Consider the following 15,205-nt stretch of genomic DNA (forward strand, 5'->3'; position numbering starts at 1 on the left):
TACTTTGCAGCATCTGAAGGCCAAGTCCAGAATCATGGAAATGCTGCTCCGTGATCTACTTTTCGCCGATGACTGCACGCTCTTCAGTCATTATCTTAAAGATATGCAATTTATTGTCACCTCCTTTGCGCAATCTGCTCATCGCTATGGTCTTACAATTAGCCCCAAGAAGACCGAGGCTACGCTTCAGCCGAGACCAGAAGGTGCGTATACCGTCCCATCCATTACCATCGAAGACGCCAAACACAGTTGTAAATAAGTTCTGACACCTGGGAGGTGTCCTCTCTCAAGGTGCAATGATTGACGACGAATTAACATCGATACTTGGTAAAGCATGTGTGTCCTTTGGAAGATTGACATGTCGCCTTGATTGTGCCATTCCTTTGGAAGATTGACATGAAGATTGACACTCAAATATTGTGCCATTCCAGGTGTCACCTAGGATTGTCAGGCCACAAACAGGTCAGCTTGGTGTAACATTTACTGCAAAGGCCTGGATCACTTTGAATGTGGGAGACTTGCTATTAAGAGACAGTGGAGGTAAGAAAGACAAACCTGCTACCGCCCATCTCCGCAAGGACCGGTCTATACCTGCGATGTTTGTGGTCGACCCTGTGGGTCCTGCATTGGAGGGTACAACCATCGCTCAACGCACGATGCTTCGTGAGCACGCCAATGAAGAGCAGAGATCCGTCGAAAGCAACGACTCACACCATCATCATCAATTATTATATGGTTCTTTCACTAGAAGTTTAATTAATAGATTAATTCCTCGATATAGTGAGATCATTGAATATCAGGAAATTTCCCGGACTTTCACGATCCTTCCACATGGATTAAAGTCCAACTACAATATTACAACATGCCACTTTTGTCACTTTTGCTCTATTTCATTTTTTTAAATTTTTTTTTGTATACAACATCGAGGCTCGTGTAAGAGCTAACATTGATCACAAAAAAGACTAACTGACACATAAAACATATGGTAAAGGGAGCGGGAGAACAAGATGAAGAGCAGGGACATCAGGAGATCTGTGGGAGGGAGAGGGCTTGGGGGGGAGGAGGCATGGGAAAGGGGGGGGGGGGGGTGGGAGAGGTATAAAACACATGGACACTGCTAGGACTTCAAGGAAAGAAAGAAGTCGGGATCTCAAAAAAAGTAGATCTGGGGTGAATTAACGGTGTTAGAAGAGATCAAGGTTTTGGATGGGGGAAGATAAGAGATGGTGATGAACAGCTGTTTTGAGCATTGCCTTGGAAAATGGATAATTAAATGCAGTACACTGATCATATTCCAAGTCCAAATCTATAAGAACACTCGGTCGGTGTGTTATGAACAAGCCATGTTTCAGTTATGATACAACCTGTCGACCAAATAAAAGACCAAATCTGTCAAATGTGCATTCGATTGATGGATAAATATTGTTGCGGATCTGCCGCCGGCCTTCTCCCCTTATCAAGGGGGGATTAATCCCCTTGTCTTTACTGACCTGGCGTGACCCGAGACCTATTACGTCCCTTCCGGACAGCGCCAAATAGGGTTTCGGGACCAAATTCGCTCGTACCTAAGTACTAGCGCTGCCCTGGAAGCGAGGAAATAAGCCTCGCATGAACCACGTGTGATGGTGATCTGCACCGTTATAGATAATGGAACCCGATTCAAGCGATCTTATTCGTGCCACGCTTAGTCAATGGAGAAATCACAAAGACGATCGAATAAGAAGAAAAGGAAGAACAAATAGATTTAATTATTATTGCACGTATTTACAGCTCAGGACGAAGAGACACAGGGAAATCCTTAGACAGACTTATTCTTAATACCACAGGACAAACGGGCCCGTCTCACTCACACTCACATGGGGATTGCTGATGGGCAGGGTGATGTTCTCCAGCGCCGCGGTGGTCGTCCAGGATCGGCTCCGTCTCACTCTCCACGGTCCCCGGCACGTCCCGCGAAGATGGGGGTAGGCGAAGGCAGGAACCCGTATCGTGTTGCTCGAACAAAGCGGCAATAATCTCGGGGCGAACGGTAGAGGGCGGACTTTGCACGGCTGGCGATTATTCAGCCTCGTTCACTCGCTTTCGCTGAACCGCGCAAGTTATAACCGCCCTGGCTGCGCACACATATTCCTCGTCACCAAGTTCATACAGCGCGAATGATTCCCTTCAAGCACATCTCCTTTCTCCGAACTCCTCGACTCAACTTGATGAGCGCCTGCCTCTCCCTTCTCATAACTTGACGAGCGCCTCTCCCATAACTGGACTGAGGTGGGGGCTTCGCGCGCAGGGTTTTATTGCCACGCCCTTAGCTCGATCGAATGTCCCAACCACGCCCTGTGACGCAGTGCTGCAGCCACACGCTTTGAGCCCTGATTGGTGACTCATGCTTACCGTCCCCACTGCCACCGCGCCGAGCTCAACCCTCCTCCACCTCCGAGGCCTACCTCGTGTTAACTCGACTCGTGAGCAACCAATGCTTCACAAACTGGATCGAGCCTGTAGAGGTGGAATGGTTTGTAGAAGTAGGGCCTATCTTCCTGTCTTTACAACAACGCAGGATTAACACTGGAAGGGGCCTACTCTCACATATACTAAGACATAACTATACTACAAATGAGGCTACGTGTTGCTCGTGTGACTATCTATGGGGGGCAAACCTTTAACCTTTATTGAACTTTACTGTACAAATCTCAAAACCGCAGCAATATACAAGTTTTCCATTGAGTAATCAGTGATACCTGCGATGTTCATGCACGCCTGGAGGCCAGAGGAACACTGTCGATTCACACAGTAGATGGGGACTGATTCAGGAATCCCACTGAGGAAGAAAGGGATGCAATAGGATTTTAATATAAATGACATCAATATTAACCACTTCAGCACAGCCAAATAAATAAATTTGTACAAAATAATGAAATGGATGCACTTTAACTGTAATATATTTTTTTCAGCTACAATTCAAGAACGTCATTCTCAGTTTGGTCCTTCTTGTCATTCTCAACATAGTTTACCACATTAAAAACAGTCAAGAGGGGATACTTGATACTTGGATATATGTGGGAAAGATTGTCAGCTTGATGAGTTCTTGCCATGTTTGGCTCAGCATGATAGCATGCAGATAACATCTTTGACAAACCCCCACAGCAAAAAATCAAGGGGAGTTATGTCTGGTGATCGTGGGAGCCAGGCGGTTGGTCCGTCTCGGCCAATCCACCGACCTGGAAATTTTTCATTCAGGACGGCTCGGACGACTAAGGCCCAATGAGGGGGAGCGCCGCCCGGCTGAAAAATGATATCTGGTTAAAGGTCTTCAATCTGTGGGATGGCAAATCCTTGCAACATGTTCATGTAAATTGTTGAGGTCACTGTGTCCTCCGCAGAGAAAAATGCGCGTATGTGTTCAATGACCAAGTGGGATTTTCGGAGCCCCAGTTCCTCACATTGTGCTGGTTGACCTTCCACAATACATGAAAGCAAGCTTTGTCTGTGAACATGACCTTTTTCAGGTAATCTTCATCATCCTCTATGCGACTGAGCATTTCCAAGGCAAACACCTTACGTTGGGGTCCGTCATTTGGTTTGAGTTCCTGCAGAATCTGCACCTTGTAGATATAGGGCTTCAGACCTTTATGCATATTCCTGTGTACAGTGGTGGTTGGTAGTCCCAGTTCTCTGAATGTGCGTCGGGTTGATTTTCTGGGACTTTGTTGAAGTGATTCACGCACTCAGTCAACATATGCTGCACTTGTTCTTGGTCGACCGGTACTTTTCTGTTTCTGACAATTTCCAGTCTCCTTAAACCTCTTGTACCACTCTGATAAATTACAAAAATGATGATTTCACTTTTATATTTAGTTAAATGGTGTGTACTACTTTTATTATGCAGGTGTGCTGAACCTGTAGATGTGCATATGACTGGTTTAAACTCACAGATGCTTGAGCTCACTTGCTGGTTCAAAGAGGTTGAAGCACGAGGAGATGCTCAGGTGACAATTGGCAGTTTATCTTTTGAGAGATTCAGAGATAGAGGAGAGTTAGGATTTTGAGAGGTTCAGATGGAATAAAAAGAGTTATGATTTTGATTCGGGGAGAGCGAAGAGGGTTGAGATTGAGTGGGGTTCAGAGGGAAGATTGAGCGGGATTCAGAATTTGGATTGAGCGGGGTTCAGAGGGAAGATTGAGCGGGGTTCAGAGGGATGATTGCGCAGGGTTCAGAGGGAAGATTGAGCGGGGTTCAGAGGGAAGATTGAGCGGGGTTCAGGGGGAAGATTGAGCGGGGTTCAGAGGGAAGATTGAGCGGGGTTCAGAGGGAATATTGATCGGGGTTCAGAGGGAAGATTGAGCGGGGTTCAGAGGGAATATTGAGCGGGGTTCAGAGGGAATATTGAGCGGGGTTCAGAGGGAAGATTGAGCGGGGTTCAGGGGGAAGATTGAGCGGGGTTCAGAGGGAATATTGAGCGGGGTACAGAGGGAATATTGAGCGGGGTTCAGAGGGAATATTGATCGGGGTTCAGAGGGAAGATTGAGCGGGGTTCAGAGGGAAGATTGAGCGGGGTTCAGAGGGAATATTGAGCGGGGTTCAGAGGGAATATTGAGCGGGGTTCAGAGGGAAGATTGAGCGGGGTTCAGGGGGAAGATTGAGCGGGGTTCAGAGGGAATATTGAGCGGGGTTCAGAGGGAATATTGATCGGGGTTCAGAGGGAAGATTGAGCGGGGTTCAGAGGGAAGATTGAGCGGGGTTCAGAGGGAATATTGAGCGGGGTTCAGAGGGAATATTGATCGGGGTTCAGAGGGAAGATTGAGCGGGGTTCAGAGGGAATATTGAGCGGGGTTCAGAGGGAATATTGAGCGGGGTTCAGAGGGAATATTGAGCGGGGTTCAGAGGGAAGATTGAGCGGGGTTCAGAGGGAAGATTGAGCGGGGTTCAGAGGGAAGATTGAGCGGGGTTCAGAGGGAATATTGATCGGGGTTCAGAGGGAAGATTGAGCGGGGTTCAGAGGGAATATTGAGCGGGGTTCAGAGGGAATATTGATCGGGGTTCAGAGGGAATATTGAGCGGGGTTCAGAGGGAAGATTGAGCGGGGTTCAGAGGGAAGATTGAGCGGGGTTCAGAGGGAAGATTGAGCGGGGTTCAGAGGGAAGATTGAGCGGGGTTCAGAGGGAAGATTGAGCGGGGTTCAGAGGGAAGATTGAGCAGGGTTCAGAGGGAATATTGATCGGGGTTCAGAGGGAATATTGAGCGGGGTTCAGAGGGAATATTGAGCGGGGTTCAGAGGGAAGATTGAGCGGGGTTCAGAGGGAAGATTGAGCGGGGTTCAGAGGGAAGATTGAGCGGGGTTCAAAGGGAAGATTGAGCAGGGTTCAGAGGGAATATTGATCGGGGTTCAGAGGGAATATTGAGCGGGGTTCAGAGGGAAGATTGAGCGGGGTTCAGAGGGAAGATTCAGCGGGGTTCAGAGGGAAGATTGAGCGGGGTTCAGAGGGAATATTGAGCGGGGTTCAGAGGGAAGATTGAGCGGGGTTCAGGGGTAAGATTGACCGGTGGGAGAGTTGCTGCCGTGAAATCGAGAATGAGCTATCGAGAGGAGAGCAGTCACATCCAGCATTCGGAGTGGGTTCATTTTGGCAACCACAGCTCAAAGTGGTGGCAGTTATTCACCAGTATTTAATCACCTTCCATCTCTTGACGTTTTAATTCTTCAAAACCAATTTGATAATTTGATTCATTTTTTCCCACTGTTTGGCCATGAAAGCCAATGTTGAAAGTTGTCATGGCTTAGCAGTTAGGGTGCCAGCTTGGGATCCTCGGATCCTGGGTTCGAATCCCGGTCGATCGCTGTATTAACACCAGGGGGGTTGACTCAGCCTGTCATCCTTCCGAGGTCGGCAAATTGAGTACCAGTTCACTGGTAATTCCCTGTGTGTCGCAAGAGGCGACTAACAGGGTTGGCGGCAGGAAGGGCATCCGGCCATAAAACATTGCTTCAAAAAGGGGACCACAGTGCCCAAAAAAGGCCGACCCCTGCTCTGCGGGGGAAAATGGCCTCGAAAGGTGGTTAATTGTTTTTTTTGTTCCACTGTTTGGCCATGGCACTGTAATTTATTATCGTTGATTATTTAGTTGGATAAGGTCCGGCTGCAGTTATGGCCTATCAATCATTATCAAATGTAAACTGTTCAGCCTCGCGGAAGTCTGCGCGCTATCGAGTGCCCTTCTAGTTTAGTTTCTCTTTTTGTGTGCCTTTACCAAATTATCTAATTCTAAACTACAAGGGCATCCGCAGAGCGCATCGTCTCACTTTACGGGTTCATTCTGAACAAAAATACCATCAATAACTGAACATTATGGTCCATATACCCGTATCATCCATTCTCCCTATTATGTCACAAAGTTACTTGTCATGGGTTGTGAACATCAAAAATATATAATTCTACACTCACATTGGGTCATATATCAAATATACTAGCAAGAGTACCCACACTACGGGACCACTCCCTGCATGCTCCCACCTCACCCTTTCACCTCCTCCCTCCCATTCCACCCCTCCCTCTGGACTCCCACACCACCGCTTCTCACCACTCCCTGCATGCTCCCACCTCACCCCTCCCATTCCACCCCTCCCTCTGGACTCCCACACCACCGCTTCTCACCACTCCCTGCATGCTCCCACCTCACCCTTTCACCTCCTCCCTCCCATTCCACCCCTCCCTCTGGACTCCCACACCACCGCTTCTCACCACTCCCTGCATGTTCCCACCTCACCCTTTCACCTCCTCCCTCCCATTCCACCCCTCCCTCTGGACTCCCACACCACCGCTTCTCACCACTCCCTGCATGTTCCCACCTCACCCTTTCACCTCCTCCCTCCCATTCCACCCCTCCCTCTGGACTCCCACACCACCGCTTCTCACCACTCCCTGCATGTTCCCACCTCACCCTTTCACCTCCTCCCTCCCATTCCACCCCTCCCTCTGGACTCCCACACCACCGCTTCTCACCACTCCCTGCATGCTCCCACCTCACCCTTTCACCTCCTCCCTCCCATTCCACCCCTCCCTCTGGACTCCCACACCACCGCTTCTCACCACTCCCTGCATGCTACCTTAGTTACAAGGACACTTAGTTCATCACTTGTTACAAGGTTTGATATTTGGTGAAATTCATCCCAACTTATGTGAGGTACTGAACAGATGACTCTAGCAAGGTGCCAAGTATGTAAGCATGGTAACCTGTGGATCTGTGCTATGTTGGATCTGCAATATATGTTTGTGATGTTCCAGTTCCGTCGCAGTGAGATGGTGCGGCGGGTTTGTGATGTACCTGTTAATCTGGGCAATGCGAGCCATCAGAACTCCCGCCCCAGGCTGCAAAACATTCCCTGCGGGACACAAGTTGAGAAATGAGGCTTGTCCTTCTGCATAACACGACGTTCAAAGCATGGGAGTGAGAGAGTAAAGACGAGATTAACTAGAACAGCACTCGGGAGAGCGCACACCTCCGCCAGGCTGAACAGTTTGTTTTGTATCCCAATGATAGGCCGGATCTGGATTCGGACCTGAACCAATATCGATTCGGCTTGTTCTTGTCACCAAACCAACTCATCCACCAAGTTTAGTCTTCGCTCGTCCACAACTATTTATAATATGTTATATATCGCTTTTCGCCCTGTCTACCAATGGTGAAGAATCCCTTAAAAATTAAACAATTCTCGTATCCCAATACATATTCAGATCTTCACCAAAATCGAATTGATTCGTCCTTGTAACATTCCCAATCTGTCCACCAAGTTTAGTCCAAATCCATATACAACTTTTTGAGATATCCCGCTATATATCGTTTTTGGCCCAATCTCCCAATGGTGAAGAATCCCTAAAAAATTAAACAATTCTCGTATCCCAATACATATTCAGATCTTCACCAAAATCGAATTGATTCGTCCTTGTCACACACACAACCTGTCCACCAAGTTTGGTCCAAATCCATATACAACTTTTTGAGATATCCCGCTATATATCGTTTTTGGCCCAATCTCCCAATGGTGAAGAATCCCTAAAAAATTAAATATTTCTCACATCCGAATCCATATTCAGATATTCACCAAAATCGAATCGACTAGTCCTTGTCACACACACAACCTGTCCACCAGGTTTGGTCCAAATCCGTCCACAACATTATGAGATATCCTGCTATATATAATTTTTGGCCTATCTCCCAATGGTGAAGAAACACTTTAAAAATTATACTAGCCGGATCCGGATCTTCACCAAAATCGAATCTATTTGTCCTTGTCACACACACAACCAGTCCACCAAGTTTAGTCCAAATCCATCTACAACTTTTTGAGATATCCTGCTATATATCGTTTTTGGCCCAATCTCCCAATGGTGAAGAATCCCTAAAAAATTAAATATTTCTCACATCCGAATCCATATTCAGATATTCACCAAAATCGAATCGACTAGTCCTTGTCACACACACAACCTGTCCACCAGGTTTGGTCCAAATCCGTCCACAACATTATGAGATATCCTGCTATATATAATTTTTGGCCTATCTCCCAATGGTGAAGAAACACTTTAAAAATTATACTAGCCGGATCCGGATCTTCACCAAAATCGAATCTATTTGTCCTTGTCACACACACAACCAGTCCACCAAGTTTAGTCCAAATCCATCTACAACTTTTTGAGATATCCTGCTATATATCGTTTTTGGCCCAATCTCCCAATGGTGAAGAATCCCTAAAAAATTAAATATTTCTCACATCCGAATCCATATTCAGATATTCACCAAAATCGAATCGACTAGTCCTTGTCACACACACAACCTGTCCACCAGGTTTGGTCCAAATCCGTCCACAACATTATGAGATATCCTGCTATATATAATTTTTGGCCTATCTCCCAATGGTGAAGAAACACTTTAAAAATTATACTAGCCGGATCCGGATCTTCACCAAAATCGAATCTATTTGTCCTTGTCACACACACAACCAGTCCACCAAGTTTAGTCCAAATCCATCTACAACTTTTTGAGATATCCTGCTATATATCGTTTTTGGCCCAATCTCCCAATGGTGAAGAATCCCTTTAAAATTAAATATTTCTCACATCCGAATCCATATTCAGATCTTCACCAAAATCGAATCAAATCGTCCATGTCACACACACAACCTGTCCCCCAGGTTTCGTCCAAATACGTCCACAACTTTTTGAGATATCCTGCTATATATTGTTGCGGAACCCAACGTCGGCCTATGGTTCCCCTTTGAGGGGGGATTAGTCCCCTCGTTTGTGACTGACCGACGTGGTCCCTGAAGCTGCACCGCGACCTCCGGAAAGGCCGGTGCACAGCCCCGTTCATACCGCGGACAGATGTTAATTGATTGCCGAGCGGTGTTTAGCAACCGCGGCACGAACTGTTACCAAGACTAACCCGATCCTGAAACGTTGGCCAAAATCGTGCCACAGGTGTCCAATGAGGGAAAAGTCAACAACGACGGATGTAGAGGAAAGAAAGGCAAAGGGTAAGAAATACAAATATGATTTATTTACTATTTACACAATTGAAAGCAACCAAGGAGGAGGAAGGATAATAAAATAAAAACAGAAGAAGAAGAAGCGGACACCGTGCACCTTAGCTTACCTATGCAGTCTTACTTAACCCAGCACAGAACAAACAAAAGACAGACTCACACGAATGGGGAATGAAGGCAGGAACGATTGGCTGGAAGGAGGGGAAGGTCCAACTGGAACCGGAGCACGGTCGGGCCGAGAGTGAGCAGCCGCCGCCCCCTTCTCGATCGGCACGTTCAGCAGCCGCCGTTCCTTCGCGGCCACGGTCGAAAACTGCCGTCGAAGCTCAAAGCTGTGGTGGTTTAAAGCTCATGGGACATCCCTCTCTCCTCTCCTGGATTACGCAGCTCATCTCAGGTGCGTCGCGTGCTTTTTAAGCACTCGTCCTCTGTGCTCATCTCCGTAGCTCATCTGGACTCATCTCTTGCGCGTCTCTTGGTGGGGGCGTCGTGGTGCGGGTTATATAGGCCACGCCCTTCAACCTTCGCGAACCTACTCGACGGTTCTCCCCACGCCCTCTCAAAGCCAAACCCCTTGTTCTGGGTTGGTCGGCAAGGGCTGGCTCACTCCTCCCCTCTATGACGAGGTGGAGACACGCCTTTCTTCTCCGAGCCGACCGCGTGCTCAATGGAGGCAAATGCAGTTGGTAATAAAGGCTTTCGGAATGGGACTGAAAAAGGGGATCTATCTATTTGAATTCGGTGCAATGGAGTATTAATTAATGGAAGACAAAGCTTTAACCTAATACACAGAATAAGGAAATAACTACCAACAAGGAGGAAATCTATGATTGGCTAACGTGATTGTATATGACCTAACTAAGGGACGCCCTTTGACCTTTATACACAACAACTGGAGGAAGGAGGGTGATATTTTTTTACAACAATTAAAAAAAACACAATTCTCATTTCCTCAACACTGCAAACTCCTCCTCTTAGGCACGTCCCGGGCCTATTACCTTTACTTTTAGTGTGGCACGTAGGTGTAGTTCCCTCTACATTTAACCTGACCCTGAGTGTGACAGTTTTAAAACACAAATAAATATGTCCCGCTGCTCCATTGCACCCTACCTAACAGACTCACGCCCACAGCTAACCGAATTGCGGAATTGTCTTCAAACTAACCACTTACGGTGGGGGCGCATTATTTACAATTGACGCTATTTTATTTACAACACGCAACCCAGGACCTGTGATTGTTCTTTTTTGGGGGGGGGAGACAGCTTGCCCTGCATCGACGCACCATGAAGCACCCAAAAACGCACCAAAACACCATCAAGCACCACAAAGCACCCTTTGGTGCACAGTCATCACTGTTCTTAATAAAAACAAACCCAAACCCTGCTGGTGGTCTTGCTCTTCGGCTCCCTCTGCTGGCTAATGCTCTTCCTGATGTTGTCAACTTCTTTGCTGGCGGCCTATTTGGACATAAAATGAAATGCACCAAACGTGTCCGTTTTTATTTATTTATGGCCCACAGGGCCGACTATTGTGGTTCACCTGTGTGGCATCGGTGCCCTGTGACCAAGGTCCGCCAGCAAGATCTCGGGCCTTCATGGCCGGTTCCAGCAGAGGGGCCATGCACCAACCCATGGGGTCCATCAGTGGTGCTCAGCCACAGACATGTGGTCCATAAGGTGGTGCATCGATGCAGACAGCTGTGGTTGCGAGAGTTTAGGGCGCACAATGGCGGACTCCTGCACGCTCCCCTCGGCGCCCAATGGCGCACAGTCCTCGTGTGGGAGACAAGGTGGGGGGGGGGGGGGGGGAAGACAGGTGAGCGAGGGGTAAGGTCACAAGGGTACACATCAAACAAGGCAATGCAAGGCGAGGTGCGTTTGGAGACGGAGCGGAGAAAAGCTCGTCCCTACCGTACGTCACCCCCCCGTTACCTACTCTACCCTTGCCCTTACCCAATATTTACAAAACTCTACACATTTACAAATTCGTCACTACCGTCACGTCTTCCCCATATTTCCCCTATACCAAATTCGTCTTCACTCCCACTAATCCAAAATTTGCCATCACCCAATTCATCATCAATCCTCATAAGGAGGAAGAGATGGAACAACAAAGCACAATGACACACCCATGTCATGATGCATCTCACATTCCAAACATTTGCACAAAAATAATAACAACATGGCATGGTGTGGGGTTTTGTCACCTCAGGTGAGTGGATGCAGATGGTGCGAGGAGATTTCCATCCTAACTATCCTCTAACTGACATTAACACACTTTACACTACCCAGGGTCTTCCCTGCCAATCCATTGGCCATCTTACTCTATGTGGTTTTAAGAACCAAATTCCCATTGACCAAACTGTGGGGCTTCATCAATTTGGGGTCTCACTCCCCCGATTCAACTCCCTGTGCCCTTGCACAATTTCAGGACTGGGTCGTGTGGCTCTCCCAGCAGGTCTACCCACCTGCACACCTCCACCACTGTAGTTGCCTCCGAGCTTACCTGCTCCTTAACCTAACCTATCTACTGGGGAAGGCCCTCTGGCGCTCTCCTCACTCGGTGCCCTCTGGCACTGGGCTACCCGGGTCCGTCCTCCGGATCCTCGGGCCCCATCCACAACTCTAACGGCTCCCAGAGCCCACCTGCGGCCTCACCTGGCCGACATCCTCACAGTGGTGGAGAGCTCAACCAACTACACACACTAACAGGCCACACGCCCAGCCATTTCCACGTCACTAATGCACCCATCCAAACTCCATTCTTCCACACGCACCACAGATGCCAATATCCAACCACAATTTGCCTGTACCCTCTACCTAACTCTTAAAACTACCCTCCCCGGGTATTCGTGATGAGGTCCATCCTCCTCCATTCACACCTTCGCACCATCCACTCCACTCCACAGTTTCCACCATACTCACTCCACGACCATCCATTCCATACTCCATATATTCCACACTCCATGTATTCCACACAACCATTCTCCATTCACCTGCAGTTGCACACCTGTGCAATCTCAACTGGTGCCACCTGCACCCTCCTCCTCCCTGGACCATTTGGTCAACACAACACACATCACCATCACTCACTCATACACTGCTCCATACACCTGTTCAGTTGCACACCTGTGCAATCTCAATACAACTCACAATCACAATCATTTACTCATACCCTGCTCAATACACTTTCGATCCTCAAACACACGGCATCTTCTTATCTAACTACTCCCCTCTGGAACTTGCGCTTCCCAGTCGCCCCTTTAAACTATTGCGCTCCCTCATCATTATAATCCAAACTAATTTACCTGCGTCCCCACTACAGGTATCATTGTCACTACCTAACCTTACCGTTAGCTATTGTCAATCTCTAGGTCCCTACACACGATATCCTAACCCTCCCGGGCTAGTTTTCACTGCCACAAACCCTATAACTAGTGCTCCTTTGCCCCCGCTGTGAGGGATGGCAGAGTTGCCATCCCACCACATCGGGCATCTCCCACTATAAATTTTGCTCACCAAATTCCAGCCAATCAAAAATTTGCCAATCACTCTACCAATCACCTGCCAATCATCAATCTGCCAATCCTTTGCCAATCATCAAATTCTGCTTTTTTTTAAATTTCGGGTCCAAAACACTATTATTATTACACGTCTACTCACTTGAGCCTCTCGGTGCGCCAATTCATTTCTAAAGCTCGGCTTCGTAAAGCCGAGCAATGAATGCGGGTTGTTTGGTGCCGGCGGTTGGAACCGTCCGGCCTTCGGTGCAGGGAAGGAGGTTTACCCGGGCCGAGATCCCACGCACCATCTCGGCACGGAGCCGTCCAATGGCCCGATCTCGCCCTGCCGGAACGCCTCAACAGAAACGGGTCGCCATGACGACCCTTCCTACCGGGCCACCTGCTCCGCCTGGCGGAGCACGGACGCGGCCGTTCAGAGCGCGGCCCGGCGTGGATCCCGCACGGCGGTTCTTTTGAAACCGCCGCGGTCACGATCCCTGCGGGTCCCCGCTGCACGCAAACCCCGGCACGAACTGAGGGCCCGCTTCGGCTATAAGTCGGTCTAACCGCTAACCCGGTTAACGTCGATGCTCCACTTGCATGCTCACACCCCGTGTCCCGTTCCTTGCTCATACATCCAGCCGTTCCCATGCTCCTCATCATTGCACCTTCTCTTACACACCCAGGTACACTCATTCCGCTCGCAGACTTTGTCACACACCTGACCACCGCACACCTTGGCACACACTCGTCGTTCGCACACCTCACCAACACACCTCTTCGCGCCCCTTCCTCGGTCACCTCCTCTGTGACAACCACGGGTGTGCACTCACTTGCACACCCAACCACGTGCCTCACTACTAACTCCAGTGTGCATTCCCATACGTGCTCTACCATTCCAGGTGTGCTTCCTTCCATCCCAGGTGTACATCCGATTGAGGTTTTTTTTTTTAACGTATGCGTTTACAGTTTTTTACGTAAATTTTCATTTACGGACGCTTTCCGATGGTTCTGTGATTTTTCCTGGTGTACCAGCTTTGATGTCCATCAGCACGAACAATTTCAGCTTTCTATGATATATCAGTCAGCCAATCAATCAGCCAATCAGTCAGTCAGCTCTTTTAGCTCATTCACGAGCCTCGATTCAGTATACAAAAACAAAAACAAAAAAAAAATCCTCTCTCACCTGCCACAACCAACTCCCGCTCCATGTCACTCTCACTTCTCTCACCTCCACACTCGGTCGCGCATTCACCCTTACTCTTGACAGCGCACTCTGTACCCATACACTCCTCTGTTACACACCTTTCTTGCGCATCCTCTTGCGCACACTCTCCCATTACACCCTCCGTAACACTCACCACAGGTGTGCACTCTCTCGTTACATCCTCTGTAACACTCCCCATCCCGCGCTTCCATGTGCCCCCCCCCCCCCCCGCACACGCGCTACGACCAACTCACTCTCGACAGCACACTCACTCCTCAGCGCGCACTTTTTCCTCACACACCCCATAGTCGGACATTCTCGCGCACCTCCTCCTTCGCACTCTGCACCTGTCGCACACTTTACCAGCGGCCTCTCACGAACACCCGGGTCCAAACCAACCCCCAAGCCGACTGAAGCTCCCCTCACACCATATACATTTCCGAGTACAACGCCACTCACCTTGGCACCTTGTCTCCGCACCTCCTTCGCCACCTGCAAACTCTTTATTTGGGTAGCGAGCACACCATCACGATTTGAGCACCGACCTTGCACATATTCCATTACCTCCTCCCTTATCTCCCTCTTAGTTTCCCTCCGTCTCTTCTTAAATTCACTCACCCCCTCTTCCACTTCCTCTAACTTTTGCTTCACCTCTTTTATTTCCCGGTGCGTCTCCTCAATTTCATCCTCTAAGGCCACCTTGACCGTTTCTATGTGCGTCCTCACCTCCCGGTCCTTCGTCTCCATTTCCTCCGTCACCTCGTCCAACCTCGTTATCAGTCCCTCACATACCATCCGACATTCCCTTTTCGTCGCTATTAAGTCATTTTTGATTTCGTTTTGTGTCGCTTTCAACCCTCCTAGTACCGCAGTGTTGTTCTTTTCTACCTGCTCCACTAGTTCTTTTTGTCCCACCGTTAGCTGTTCCACTTCCTGCGTCAGATCTTCTATGCCCCCCTG

At 48.7% G+C, this 15,205-nt stretch overlaps 1 protein-coding gene across 1 annotated transcript in view; it reads right to left on the reverse strand.

Moving 5' to 3' along the window:
• Positions 1 to 15,205, reverse strand: part of ACAA1 (acetyl-CoA acyltransferase 1) — a 193,093-nt gene that overhangs the window by 85,133 nt on the left and 92,755 nt on the right. The window contains exons 4-5 of the mRNA XM_068123575.2: positions 7,322 to 7,379; positions 2,739 to 2,818 (exon numbers count right to left, since the gene is read on the reverse strand). Of these exons, the coding sequence (XP_067979676.2) occupies positions 2,739 to 2,818; positions 7,322 to 7,379 (138 nt within the window). The remainder of the gene's footprint in view (positions 1 to 2,738; positions 2,819 to 7,321; positions 7,380 to 15,205) is intronic.

This window comes from Myxine glutinosa, chromosome 7, assembly GCF_964187855.1.
Source record: "Myxine glutinosa chromosome 7, kmMyxGlut1.1, whole genome shotgun sequence".
NCBI lineage: Eukaryota > Metazoa > Chordata > Myxini > Myxiniformes > Myxinidae > Myxine > Myxine glutinosa.